Source organism: Heterocephalus glaber, unplaced genomic scaffold (genome assembly GCF_053883595.1).
Source record: "Heterocephalus glaber isolate CG9 unplaced genomic scaffold, H.glaber_assembly_v1.0 deba00001806, whole genome shotgun sequence".
NCBI classification, from domain to species: domain Eukaryota; kingdom Metazoa; phylum Chordata; class Mammalia; order Rodentia; family Bathyergidae; genus Heterocephalus; species Heterocephalus glaber.
In genome coordinates this window covers 972,178-986,132 of record NW_028258481.1, presented here as the reverse complement: position 1 = coordinate 986,132, position 13,955 = coordinate 972,178, and the positions used below count along the sequence as shown (strand labels likewise).

General features: G+C 65.8%; 1 protein-coding gene across 3 annotated transcripts; it reads right to left on the bottom strand.

Moving 5' to 3' along the window:
• Positions 1–1,128: 1,128 nt before the first annotated feature.
• Fads3 (fatty acid desaturase 3) lies at positions 1,129–12,792 on the bottom strand. 3 transcript variants are annotated; one of them, XM_004874290.4, is made up of 12 exons: positions 12,497–12,792; positions 5,083–5,193; positions 4,734–4,931; positions 4,174–4,275; positions 3,980–4,102; positions 3,842–3,902; positions 3,458–3,534; positions 3,235–3,332; positions 3,045–3,141; positions 2,882–2,961; positions 2,675–2,800; positions 1,129–2,045 (listed from the first exon to the last, which is right to left on the bottom strand). In XM_004874290.4, the coding sequence occupies exons 1-12, from the start codon at positions 12,692–12,694 to the stop codon at positions 1,994–1,996; spliced, it is 1,323 nt and encodes a 440-aa protein (XP_004874347.1). In that variant the 5' UTR covers positions 12,695–12,792; the 3' UTR covers positions 1,129–1,993. The 3 variants fall into 3 exon arrangements, with proteins under 3 accessions (XP_004874347.1, XP_004874348.1, XP_087059842.1); XM_004874291.4 differs by lacking the exon at positions 12,497–12,792 and adding an exon at positions 7,096–7,329; XM_087203716.1 differs by lacking the exon at positions 12,497–12,792 and adding an exon at positions 6,479–6,694.
• Positions 12,793–13,955: the final 1,163 nt, after the last annotated feature.

The following is a 13,955-nucleotide window of genomic DNA, read 5'->3' as shown; positions in this document are numbered from 1 at the left end:
TGCACTTGACTCCCTCTGTGTCCCCCAGGCCTGGTGGGGGCCGGCCCATCACCCCTGACAGCTGGGCAGGAGGGCGTGGTGGGAGGACCCCAGGAGCCACGAGGCGGTGGCCACAGAAACAGTTGGCCCAGCAGAGCAGATAAGCGCCCCCGATGGCTGGTGGCTCCGATAGCCTTATTGGCAGTGGGCCACTCGAGCCTGTGTCCTGCAAGCTCCTTAGCCTGGACACCCAGGCCCTCTGGGCACTGGGAGGGAGAGGCGGCCTTGGGCAGGAAGGGCTGAGCAGAGGTGGCAGCCAACGAACCCCAGGGCCCCACTGCTGTGTCCTTGGGCAGCGCTGTGGGCCAGCAGGTGCCGTGAACGCAGGCAGGGCCAGGCTCACAGCAGGCCAGCTTCGGGATTCCGCCCAGACCAGCTTCCTGTCACCCGGCACGGCATGCCAGGACGCACAGCCACGGCCCCCGCACGTGCGACTATTCATGTGCTGTGGGCTCCAAAGGCAGATGGGTCTGCGGGCACCCGGGGGAGCCGTGGCAGGAACGGAGCTCGAGGGGCCAGGGCCAGCCAGACCAAAGCGTCCAAGTCCTAGCAGGGGCTCCTGTCCCCCACCCTGCGGCAGGTGGGGACCAGCCCGAGGGACACCCACACCGAGGTCGTGTCCCGAGGAGCTGCTCGAGACTGGACCCACCCCAGGAAGGGGATGGAAGGCACACAGAGTCTCCGAGGCCCCGAGCTTTCCTGTGCTTTGCAAACCTGGCTGTGGCCCCCGCTGTGTTCTGTGACCGAACAAGAGACCCACAGGTGTGAGGAGCTGGCTCGGGTCGGGGGGCTGCCCCCGGCTCCAGGGGGCCCAAGGGGACCCACAGGGAGGGTCCCAGCTTGCAGTCAGTGTGCACAGCCCTGGGCTGAGAGGGGCAGCAGAGCAAGCCAGCCCCACACTGTGAGGACCTAGGTGGCCTTGGGCTTAGCCAGCTGCCAGTCCTGGTGCCAGCACCGCCCTGTGACTGCCCAGCCACCGGCCACTGGTGGGTGGGGACGGCCAGGCCTGAAGGTCCTGCCCCTAGACAGGGGTGACCAGTACCCCCTGCCCTCAGAAGCAAAATGAGACTCGGGCCACAGGGCAAGGGGTGGACCAAGGGCACAAAATGTGATCCTTTTATTTTCCATCACCTAGGAGGTAGCACTAGAGTCAGAGGCTGAATAACTTCCCCCAGGCCGCACAGCCTCAAGTCGTGGCCAGGGCCCTCCACACCCCACACCCCAGCGTGGCCAGGCCCCTAGGCCCCAGGAAGAGGGTGAAGGCTCCGTGGCCTGGGGGCAACTGATGTGAGCAGACGAGGGTGCCCCCACACGCCCTGGCCCAGGCTGGGCAGGGGACTTCCCAGAAGGAGGCCTGGGAGCCACACAGCACTCTTGACAGCACGGGGCTGAGGGGCCTGCCCTGGACACCCACGGTCATGCCAGCGTCGGGGCTCAGGCCTTGGGATGGGGTTCGCAGGCTGAGCCACCTGTGGAGGGGCCTTGGGCGGAGGCACAGCATCTCCCCAGCCCCGTGCCCACGGCAGGCAGGGAAAGAAGAAGCTCTGCAGCATGTGGGCCTTTCCACTCCCAGAGGGATCCGTCCAGACCACAGGGTGCCCCAGGGAAGTGGGCCTGCAGCTGGTGCAGTGACCCTGCCCGGGAATTGCCCTAAACAGACACTTGCACTCTGCCACCACCCCTGGTACCCCGAGACCTCCCAGCCTCTGAGAGCCGGGCAGATCCCCGCCCCTAAATCCATGCACATTCATCGCTCTGCTCCACAGTAAAGCTGGCTTGGCTTTTATATAAAAATAACAGTTTTCCCCAATTCTGGTGTGGAAAAACGTGCTGTGCTGAGGTGTGGCTTCTGCACCCTCCCTCCGCTCTGAGGGCTCCACTGGACAGGGCTTCGGGAGGGCAGGCAGCGGCTCCTGGGGTGCCGCGCGGGTCCCGGCCCAGTCTGCTCCCGCAGTCACTGGTGGAGGTAGGCGTCCAGCCAGGCGTTCCCGGACCTCTTCAGGGACCTGGGGAGGGCGGGGTCGGTGCTGGAGCACAAGGGGCCCCTCAGCTCGAGGTCCTGCGACCCTGAGTGCCCCACCCTAGGCGGGTGAGCACGGAGGGCAAGGGGTGCAGCCAGGCCGAGCCCCAGGTCCTAGCCGTCCCTGCACCGAGTTCTCTGTCACCTCTTTCCGCTGGGCTCAGAGACAGGACACGGAGCCCCCAGCGCCTGCTGCCTCAGCTGGTCACACCAGTGCAGGGAACGCTGTGCAAGGGCGCAAGGGAGGCTTCCCAGTCCCTGGGGACTGTCCTGTGCCCCCCCAGCCTGGGTGGCAGCCGGACCCTGGGCCCCATGCTTCCTGCTGCAGCACCCTCCCGTGTGCACCGGCAGTCAGAGCACCCCCGCTTGGCACAGCCCGCACAACACAGCCCGCCCAGCCCCGAGCCCTTGCCTGTTCCCACAGCCCGGGGCACTGCCACAGGCACCACCCTGGATGTCTGCTGTGTTTATTTGGCCAAAGCATTTCCTGTGTCTGCGGTAAGCCACACTGCTCAGGGGCTGCCCTGGAGCCCACCAGCCCCTGGGCATCCTAAGTGTCCCGTCCTCCACCCCCCCCCCCCCCGCCCGTGCTGGCTCCTGGGGCCGAGGCCTTACCCAACAATGTCCGCCATGGCGGTGAGGAAGGGCTTGACCTCGTAGAGAAGGCCGTGCCTGGCACACAGCGCCTGGACCAGCGGCGCCACCCTGCGGTAGTTGTGCCTGGGCATCGTGGGGAAGAGGCTGTGGGGACAGGGTCACACAGGCTGCCGTCGCCCGGTGGGGCTGCCAGGGCCCTGCTCCTGCCACACCAGCCCCACTCACTGGTGCTCAATCTGGAAGTTCAGGTGCCCGCTGAACCAGTCGATGAAGGGCGACGGCTCCACGTTGCAGGTGGCCGCCAGCTGCCACACGCGGTGGGCACAGGTGAGGGGCGGCTCATGTCCACTCCACCCAGGGCCGCCCACCCGGGCCAGGGCCCACCCACCTGCAAGCTGACCCAGTCTCGGTGCTTCTCTTGGCCGATGTCCTTGGGGATGTGGTTCATCTGCGTGACCCACACGAACCAGTGGCTCTCCAGGACCCTGCGGAAGCCGGCGTCAGCCCCCCACCCCGGTCCCCGTGTGGGACCACCCCCCCATGGCAGCACTGCCGCCCTGGCCCCGACCTGTGCCTACCTGACGGCCACGTAGAGCAGCAGCGCCCCTTGGACTCCGTGGAAGGGGATGTAGGCCAGGAAGAAGCGGGCGTAGAAACTGGCGGCCCAGAGCAGGTCCTGTGGATGGTGGAGGCCCCGCTGAGCGGATGTTGGGCCGCTGGACCAGGCGCCCCCTCCCTGGTGAGCCGGGTCCCTGCTTGCAGCACGGAGGGACTGGGCCAGGACACTTGCTGCCCACTCACCGCCCACTGCAGGCACACGAGCATGTACACCAGGTTCTCCACCTCGAAGTTCACCAGGGTTAGCAGCGGGGGGCCGACTGCAGGAGGGGTGCAGATCGAGGAGGCTGGGCGAGGGGCGCTGTCCCCGACATGCACAGCATGCCAGTGCCCTCCCGAGGCCTGGTCCCTGTGACAGCAGGCAACCCTCGGCCGCCCAGTTCCTCCCTTGTCCGTTCTGTGGCAGGTCAAGGGTCAGGGGCCGGGGGTCAGGGTCAGCGTGACATACTCATCCCTGCTGGCCACAGTAGTGGCCCAGGGCTCCCAGCCTGATGTGGGGCCAGGGACGCTGCAGTGTGTGGGGCTGGGGAAGTGCAGGCTTGGGCACTGCCGGAGCCGGGCACTCACTGAGGAAGAAGTAGAGGTGCTGGTGGTTGTAGGGCAGGTATCTGCGCTTCTTCCGGCCGTACTGTGGAGACAGGTGGCTGTAGGTGCTGCGGCCCGGGGCGAGGGCGGCCTGCAGAGTGCAGAAAGACCCCCACCCACCTCCACAGAGGACTCCCCAAGCAGGAAGACGGGCGCCAGCGTCACGTCCGGGTCCTTGTGGAAGACGTTGGGCTTGGCGTGGTGCTGGAAGTGGCGGAAGTTCCACCAGTGGGCCGAGAAGCCCTGCGGAGGGGGGCGGGCGGTCAGGGCGGGCAGTCAGGGCTGGGCGGCACCCGCGGGCGCCCGTCCCTCACCTTCAGCTGCCCCATGACGAACTGCTGGGCCACGCGGTTCCACCGGGGCGTGGGGAAGACGGAGGCGTGGCCGAGGTCGTGCTGCAAACACCAGCTCTGAGCCTGCGAGAAGGGGGGGTCGGGCCAGGCGGGGACCCCAGGGCCCCTGGTGCACGGCTGCCTCTCCCCGCACGCACACAGACACACTCGGGCTCGGAACCACACCCCAGGCGAAGGCCTCACCCGCCCGGGCCTCCCTTTCTCCTCCTGGCAAGCAGCAGACACCAGAGCCCCAGGCAGCCCCGGGCCCCAGCTGGACGCCGCTCTCCGCTCCAGAGCTGGCCAGGCAGGGAAACCCCAAACACAGGTCTGGCCAGTCCCCGCCGGGCGCCCGCCCGCCACTCCCTGTCCAGCCACAGCCCTGCTCTCCCGGCTCCTACCCCGTGCTCAGGGTTTGGATGCCAACTTCCCTAGCGCAGGCCAAGCCCGGGGCTTTCACTGGCTCACTCCTCACCATTCACTCTGCACGTCCACCCCAGTGCCCACCTGCCTGGGCCCCACCCCGGGCAGTCCCGGGTCACCTGGGAGATGCCCAGGACGAGGGCGGCGAGCGTGCTGGGCACCCAGCCGGGGCCCAGGAGGTAGACGAGCAGCCAGGCCAGCAGCTCCATGGCCAGGATGTGGCCCAGCATGAGGGCGAAGAAGCCAGGGTCGGCCTCGAACAGGTGCATGTCCTTGGCTGTCTGGCATAGGGCTCGGAAGTCCTCGATGAGCCGGGCCTACGAGGCACAGGGGCCGTCACCGGGGACGAGAGGCGACTCCCGCCCCGGAGCCTCTGCCAGGCCTCACCACCTCCCTGCCCTGGTGTGGGGTGGTGAGGGACAGCGGGACACAGAACTCGCCCCCTACATCCCGCCAGCAGCCCCTCACGTTCTGAGGTCCGTCCTGGCCAGGCTCCTCCGGGGCCAGCTCTCCGATCAGTAGGGGCCGCAGGAACTTCCGCACGAAGCTGAGGTCCTGGTGGAAGGCGTGGAAGGCTTCCTGGAGGACGGAGAGCAGATGACCAGGGGACAGGCAGGCAGCTGGCGACACACAGCAGGTCAGCGGGTGCCCAGCAGAGGTGCATGGGGCCTCGCCGGCCCCTGGATACCTCATTGTACCTCCCCGCACAGGGGCCCAGTGCACACAGTCTGGGTTTCCTGGGAGACCAGAAGGCCCGTTCCTTCTGAGAGCATGCTGAGCTCCCCCAGGGATCTGCATCACCCTCCTTCCTGCCAAGCTCCAAGCAGGACTGGCTCCAGGGCCCCTGCTACCAAGGTCCATGGAGACCCCACGAGAGTTCTCAGGGACCCTGAAGGGTCCACCTCATTGGGTTTAAAAGTAGGAGCAGTAAACCAGGCATGGTAGCACGTGCTTGTAATCCGAGCACTTGGGAGGCTGAGGCAGGAGGATCGCCGAGAGTTCGAGGCCAGCCTGGGCTATATAGTGAGTCCAGGGCCAGCCTAAACTGCAAAGGGAGACCCTGCCTCAAAAACACCAAAAAAAAAAAAAAAAAAAAGTAGGAGCAGAGATAGGGTGGAGTCAGGGGAGGTGAAGTAAAAACTCCCTACGACGAATGGGATTTATTAGCTGCAAATGCATGCTAATAAAAATTAAAATTAAAAAATAGGAGCAGACTGCTGGGATGATGGCCCAGAGCTGTAATCCCAGCTACTTGGGAGGCTGAGGCAGAAGGGTCATAGGCATGAGGCTGTCCTGAGCAACTTAGCGAGACCCTGTCTCAAAAGAAAAACAAAAAAAGTAGGAGCATAAAATAGATGTATTTTTGGAGACAGGTTCTCGCTAAATTGCTGAATTGCCCAGCCAGAGTTCCAGATTGTGATCCTCCTGCCTCAGCCTCCCAGTGTGCTGGAATTACAGGTGTGTGCCAGCACACTTGGTGTGAAGCATAAATTTTTAAAGGTAAAACTATACACTGCCTGTGTTCATTCCAGCACTGTGATTCTGTGTAACAGCTGGGTGTGAGGGTGCAGAACAGGAGGAGGAATAAAAAAGAGGAGTTGGAGGAAAAAACATGGGGAGCCATTCTACATAAATTTTTTTGGAAATCATTTCATAATCAAAGTATGTCTATAGCCGTCTAAGCCCATGTCTCCTTGCCGGAGAGCCGGCTGTGGCATGCGGAAATACAACTCCTTTGGCCTCCGGTCACCCGCGGAGGCCTCGATGGCCCCCTGATGGCCCCTGACGGCCCCCTGTGACGCTTAAGGGTGAGATTACATGAGCTGAAGACATCGAGAGAACCCAGCAGCAGGAGAGGATTCACCTGGGGAGGGAGGCGTTCCTTATCAGCTGAGCTCATCCCACCTACTGTCCCGGGAGTGCCCTCCTTTCAGCCGGCAGCAGCGTGAGATTCACATCGACATGGGATCACCACCACCCTCGTCACCCGATGCTCCCTCCAATTACTGTGCCCAACAAATGCTGGCCATGCCGAGGCACTGACCTCCTGCCCACATACTTTGAGATGATGCAAGTCTCTACTGTCTTCTTTCTTTAGCCCTCCCTGTCCCCCTCAAGTCAGTGGATCCATCGCCCTCCCATAAAAAAGAGAACAGGAAGCTGGGGACAGAGCCCCAGGAGGCGGCAGCACCCAGGGAGGGGACGCAAACTCCCCGGCTCCATGCAGCCGTCCCCTACTTGGCTTTAGGAGATCGAAATCCACGGTGCACATTCGTGTTTAAACAAATGTATTGTGGTAGGGGAAGCACTGCCGCGGACTCCCCTCAAAGTGCCCCCTCGCTTTGAACACCGCTTTGTCCTGGCCATGCTCTGCGGCAGCTCTGGAGTCCTCTTTCCTGAGTGTCTTACAAAAGTGTGGTGACTGCCGCCGCCAAGTGGCATCGAGCGGAAAGGCAGCTCCTATGCCCTGCCCCTGTGTACCTCATTCACCGAGTCTGGACTGGGTGACTTCCGGCTCCACCCAGAGTCAGAATGACCATGAAAAGGAAGCGTTTTCAGTCGATGCAGGATGTCCATGCAGCCAGAACAGTGAAGTTAAGACCCAAAAGAGGCCTCTAGCCAGGCGTCATGGCACAGGCCTGTCTGTAATCCCAGCACTCGGGAGGCTGAGGCAGGAGGATCCCCTTGAGTTTGAAGCCAGCCTGGGATACACAGTGAGACTCTGTCTCAAAAAAACAAAAAAAAAAGAAACAAAAAAAGAAAGAGAGAGAGAGAGAAAGGACTCCAGAGCTGCTGCAGAAAGTGGCCAGGATGATGGGATGAGTGTGTTCAAGTGAGGGGAGGATTTTTTTTTCCTGGTGCCAGGGATTGAACTCGGGTCCTTGAACTTGCGCAGCAGGCGGCGAAACCACTGAGCTAAATCCCCGGGAGGGGAGAATTTTGAAGGGATTCACTGCAGTGTCTTTTACTGTGGTACATTTTTAAGCCTAAGCATTCACCGTATTTTGCTCTCATTCTGTCTACCTGGGTTGTTCCTGTGTGCAGCTCTTCGGCTGGTTCTGTCCTTATGGTCTCAGGAGCTCCTTCCAAGGCCCAGGGCCTGCATGGTGCTGTCTCCAAGGGCTTGGGACAGGTGCCACAGGGCCTGCTCTGGACAGGACACCTGCGGTCCCCTCGCTAACAAGCCGAGCCCCACATTGGAGCAAGCACCTTGCTGACGGGTCCTGGCCAGGCCGGGAGCAGGCTGCACATGGGTGTGTCCACACAGCACTCGGCACACAAGTGTGGACAGCTACTGAATGGTGATTAGAACTTAAGTGCTTGACAGTCACAGAGGCTGCAGCCGCGGGATGTGGGGAAGGAGCCCTCGCCTGCTGCCCACTGTCTCACTGCCCCGGGCAGCCCTGGGAACAGCCCAGCCTGGCTGTGCTCCCCGTTATAGGGCTGGGCCTCGGGAGATGGGCTGGGCAGAGGTTGGGGGCCACAGGAAGCTGCCTGGCCCTGCTTTCCGGGGAGCCTGAGGAGGGCGGGGAGCCAGGGTGCTTCTGGGGCTCATTGACCCACTCCCTGTGCAGCCTGGAGCTGGCCCATCACCTCCTGAGATGCCTGGGCTGGGGCTGAGTTTGTGGTTCTCCTGCCTCAGCCTCCCAGAGTGCTGGGTAAACCGAGGTGGCCAGGCTGCAGGGCCCTTCTGGCTCCGGGCTGCTGAGCATTCGCTTTCTTTATGAAACTCTTTGTTACGGTAAAGGACACATAAAGTAACCATGTCCAGTGTCCTGTGCAGTGGCGCTGAGGACGATGCTGTCCACCCCCGGGGCCGTACACTGCGCCATTCAGCGCCAGGCCCCAGCCCACAGCCACCAGCCCATTCCCACTCGGTCCCCAAGAATCTGCAGGCTCCAGGCCCAGGTGAGTGGAGCCAGCACGTCGCCCTGGGTGCGGCTGGGCTCCTGAGCAGTGTCCCCAGGGCTGCCTCCCCTCCCCAGGCTGAGCCTGAGGTGCCGGGTGGAAGTGACGCTGGCACCGAGTGAGTGCGCAGAGCCCGGCGCCCACTGGCACAGGGGGAGTCACGCCCGGCAGGACATGCGAACAGAGCGGGTGCCAGGGTCTCCCCTCCGCCCACCCAGGGACCGAAGCCCAGGGCTGCAGCCAGCGGGGAGGCGACAGCCACCCTGCCCCGTCTATGCCGTCAGCAATTCAGGCGTCGCCTCCCCGGCCCCTGGGAGTCCCCTCAGTTAATGCCTGACAGACCTGCATCCTGAGTCTGCAGCCGTGTTATCTTTACTGCCTTGCAGACAGGATGCCTGTGTGAATCTGCAAGCACGGCACCTTTACTGCCTGGTGAACAGTGACATTTTGTTTACTGAGCTGCAGGAACTGCCCCGACCCCACGCTTAGCAAAGCTCGGCTCCTGTGCTAGTGCTCCCCGAACCCATCCCCCAATGGGAGGAGCCGTGCAAGGACCCGGTAGGCGGCCTTCCCTTTGGCCGAGTCAGTCTCCACCAGGCGGCTTATAATTCGGACTCACTTAACTCGGAGTTGGGGCGGCTCTGTCATTCCCACTCGCCCGGCCCTACAACAGGAAGGTGGCGCCAGGACAGCTGGGCCTGCACCGGGCGGGCAGCTGGCAGCTTGCACCTCCGGGCTCCAGACTCCAACCCCAGCAACGGGCCTGGCCCCCAGGGCGTGTGACCGGCCCTCTCCAGGTCTCTGCTGGAGGACCCAGGGCCAGGACTCAGCGAGGTCAGCACTCACTCGAGGGACAGGGCCGTGTGCCAAGCCGCTGTGCTGTCCCTGCAGGGTCTCCAACTGAGGTGGGGGAGGCCGGTCACTGCGCCAGGCAGCCAGGACTCACCTGGCCCCCTGGAACCGGTCAAGGTAGCACTCGAAGTCCTGGGCCGAGTTTGGCGCCCCCAGACCCCTGTGGGCTCCACCTGTGGCCAGGTGCCCACGCTCCCCAGCCTAAGGGAGAGGAGGCACGTCTGTCCCTCCATGCGCTCGGGACTCACCTCCCCCTACCTGGGCCCCTGGGACCTGGGGTGCATCCTGCCCACCCCAGGTCCAGACAGACAGCAGCAGGGACCAGCAACGCCCCTGGTGCTGCGGACTGGTCCTGGCCGGAACTGCACTGGGTAGGTGGAGAGTGCTGCCCGCAACGTGGTCCAGGTGTCCCCGCCACGGGAGCATGGCCAGTGCAGGGTGTCCGTCAGGTCGAGCCCAGCCCATGCTGAGGGCGGGGCAGGGTGAGCAGCACCTTCCACCCCACAGGCTTCCCAGACACCTGGGGCAGGAAGGGTCGCAGGGTAGAGTGGCCAGGACTCCAAGGATGTCCTGGAGGTTCCTGCTGGCTTGCTGTGCCAGGCCAGGAGGGTCAGCAGGAGCCAGAGGCTGTGGGAGAAGAACCTCCGCTCCACAGATGGGGAGGCCAGGACAGGAAGCCCTTTGCCTGGCACTCCCGACCCAGCCAAGGGTGGGCATGCAGCCCACCTCCTCCTCCTCCTGCCCCAGGGGCCTCAAAGTGGCCAGACTCCCCTGCAACCTGTGGTCCCCGCCGCACGTGCCCAGCTGTCTGCCCAGGGGCCTCAGGAGGGAGTCAGTAAGGCGCCTGCACCCTGCACACCGCTGTCCTGCCCAGGCCCGGCCCCTCCTGGGCAGTCGGCATGGGTCCCGGGGTCCGGCCCCTGCGCCCTGCCAAGCTGGGGTGGAAGGGCCCACTGTGTCTCGGCCATGTCTCGCACTCCTGCAGGAAGCTTTCCCGGCCAGGAGCAGGCTGGCTGCGGGGCCGACGGAGACCTGAGTCACAGTCAGCTGGGGCCTCGGCACAGTGGACAGCAGCTGCGGGTGACACTGCCAGCACCGGCTCAGCTCAGGCCGGGGATTGAAGCAGGGGCTCAGAAGGCCCAGGCCTGCAGGGCACCGGGCAGCGCACTGTGCCTCCCAGAGCCCAGGCTGCCATTCGGGCAGCTGCTCTGCCTCCCGAGCCTCAGCCACCTCACCTGCGACGTGGGGATGACTGGGCGGTTGGGGCGAGGCTGGCGACCGCCCAGAGGCCTCCTTACGCCCTGCTGCTGAGGGCGAGGCCGCTGACCCGCCCCTCGCTCCCTTGATCCCTCGCTCTGGGTGGCCCCACCCCCTGCGCTCTCAGGCCGATCCTGGCAGGGGCCACAGCTCCTGTCCGCTGAAGTCCCCCGAAGGCCCGGCTTGGCCTTTCCTTTCGCTTCCGCCTCGTGGTCCTGCGGGAGAGTGGCTGGTGGTCCCTCCTGGGCTTGTCCTGAACCAACCTGCCTGCCCCGGCTCTGCTTTTGTTTTTCCCTGACAATGACAGGCTCTCCATGTGGGCCCGGCACCCTCAGGCTCAGCCCATGGCCCAGGCGCTGGCCCACAGCGGCCTCACCCCTGGGTGGCTCTGCCAGTCCCCTGGCGCTGGTGACGCTGGACAAACCTGGCCAGGGCCCAGCGGTCACTCCCCGCGGCTCCGGGCCGTGTCCCAGGACACCCGGGCTGACTCGGCCCACAGGAACTCTGGGAATTTCCTGGCAGGCGGCTCTGGGCCTGGATTCCCAGGCTCTGGGGCTGTGATGGCAGCGGTGTCCAGGCAGCCCGACCCTGAGTGCGTGCTGGGTGCAGTGGACAGAGACGGCGTCCACCCAGCCCCTTGGCTGCGGCCTGGGCACAACAGGTGCTTCCCTCAAGCCCAGCCCAGTGTGCGGAGCCCTGGGGAACTGCTGCCTGCAGCAATCCCTCCTGCTCCAGTGCATGCGGCGGGGGCCAGGCCGGCTGCCCGCTGCACTCCAGTCTGCGGGGTGCACTGTGGGAGCCGGGGACTGCCCCTGGGCCAGCGTGGACACTCCCCTCCATGGGGCTGCTCCCCCTTTACAAATAAGGAAATTGAGGCTCAGAGGCATGCCGAGCCGGGGTCAAGGTCCTCAGCCTGCAAGGTCAGAGCAGGGTCCGGCCCCAGGGAGCAGGTTTCACGTCCACGGGTGTGAAGCACCGGGGAGCCCATCACTTGGTGCTCCTGGGCCTGGAGCTAGGGGAGGCACTGGGGACGGGAGGGGCCCAGCACGGGCGGGCTCCGGAGGAAGGCGTGATTCACAGGCCAGCTCCTCGGCCCTTCCTGCTCCTGCCCCCAGCTGGCCACCCAAACGGGCTGCCAGGGACCGGGCCCTGCCCTGCAGAGTGGCGCACCCCCCGTCCCAGCCACTTGCGGGCACAGTGGGGCCTGCACGTGAGCAGCCGCCTGGCCCTCGGGCTGCCGCAACCCAGGGCGGTGCTGTCCCCGGCCAGCGCTGGCCCCAGGCTGTCTACACTAGGCTTCAGGATCCTGCTCGCTGTAATCTCTGGTCCCGGCTGGACCAGGGCAGCAAAGGGTGGGACCCAGGGTAGGGCAGGGTTTCCCACACGCTCTGGAGCCCTTCCCGGAGCTCTGGGGGGTCGAGGACAGAGCAGCAGGCCCAGCCCCTGCTGTCCAGGTGACAGCTGAGCAGAGAGGCCGTCCCCTCCCTGGGGCTGCTCCATGCTGGGCTCGGGCAGCCAGGCCTCTATTCGGCCCGCCTGGTGGGGAAGTGGGCTAGCCTGCCCCTGGGCACCCCGCCGGGCTGGCAAAGGCCTGGGGCAGCAGAGGTGAGTCACCGGCCTGGCCGGCTCAGCCACAGACCTCCGTGGTGCTGCCCAGCCCCCGCCGGATGGCGGGCGCCCCTGTGACCAGCGGCTCATCCCTTGCCCAGCGGGACAGAAACCCAGATGCAAGGGAGGGCACTCACCTGCCCCGCGCAGCCACCGCTGGGGTCCCGGGGCTACCGCCGCCCCCTGTCGTCCCTGGCCGGCTGAGAGAAGCTCCAGCCGCCGCCCCCGCCCCCCCCCCGCCCCAGCAAGCCCTTACCGTGGCGTCCTCTGCTCCATGGTGGCCGATGAGGCGGCTGCCGCCCGGGTGTCGCTGCGCCCACTGGCTGATGTCGTAGACGCGGCGCTCAATGACCAGCCACTTGTCGCCCGGCAGGTTGTGCGCTCGGATCTGCTCCCAGCGGAGGGTGGGCAGCAGCGCCCCCCGCTCCCCGCCGGGCTCCCCGACGCCACCCATGGCCGCACGCAGTCCCGCCAGGCACCCGGTCCCCACAGCAGGTCGCCAGGGGCTGCCGAGCAGCCGGCGTGAACGCGCCTCCGCGGGCCAGTTCCCGCCTTCTGCCGCGCCCGCCGCGCCCCATTGGCCGCCGTGTGCCCCTCCCGCTGCCCCTGCCTGCAGCCCCCAGCCCGGGCCCCCGGCTCGGTTCGCCCTCAGAGGAGGGTGGGGACAGCGCAGACCGCCCCAGGGCGCACGCAGATCGGGTTTGGCGAGGTCCCTGGGACGGCCAGGGCCCGGGGCTTCCAACTGGGCGCCTGGAGGTGGAGACCGACCTGGGGGTGACTGCGAGGCCCTGAACGCCCGCGGCCCCACCTTCCTCAGGGATGGGGATGGGGGCTGTGCGAAAGAGAGGGGCGGAGGTGCCGAGCCCAGGGGTGCGAGGGCCGCACTGGGGGCGGAGCGTGAGGCTGGGAGCCTGCAGGGCCCTGCGTGCTGGGAGCGCTCTTCCCAGGGAGTGGAGCGCCCCCGCCCCCAGCCCAGCCCCGCTGCGAGGTGGGTGGGGCCCCACGGCTCTGTCGGGGCGGGGAAGGGCCTTTGGACTGGGACCCAGGCCGTGCTGCGGGGCGCCGGTGAGGACCGGAGCATCTGATCCCCTGCCTTTCGTCTTGCTGGAATAATGTGCAGGGCGCCGCGCTCACCGCGCACCGATCCGATCCAGCTGGCCCGGGCCCGGGACGCCAAGCCCGGCTCTGAAGGGCGCGGCGCTCGTGTGACCCGCGCAGTGCGCCCCTGCGCTTTGATCGCACCTGGGGACCCATGGGGCTGCCGTGCGGCCTCACACTGCGCGGCTGGGGACGGCCGCTCCCTGCGGTGTTGGGTGGACGCAGCGTCGCAGGCCGACCAGGCTGACCGCACGAGGCGGGGGCGTCACCCTCACCGCTTCCCTCTCCGGCTCAGGCAGGCGGAGCTGCCAGTGCTGCTCTCTGGAATTTTCTGGAATGTTTTCCCGAGTACGTCTCACCGGCAGCTGGTTGAATTGCAGGCGCAGGACGGAGGCCCGGACGGAGGCCCGGGAGATAATCCAAGGACAAGGCCTGGCCACGCTCCCCTGCTCCTCACGCGTGACGGGCGTGGGCCCTCCTGTGCAGCCGGCAACTTCCCGCTCACTCCCTGTGGGCCCCGGGCCGGTCCCAGGCAGCCTCGCAGCTTCCGGAGGCCTGGGAGCAGGGACACCAGGACTCCACGGCTGCACTGCAGGTCGCAGCAGCCCGGCCTCCAG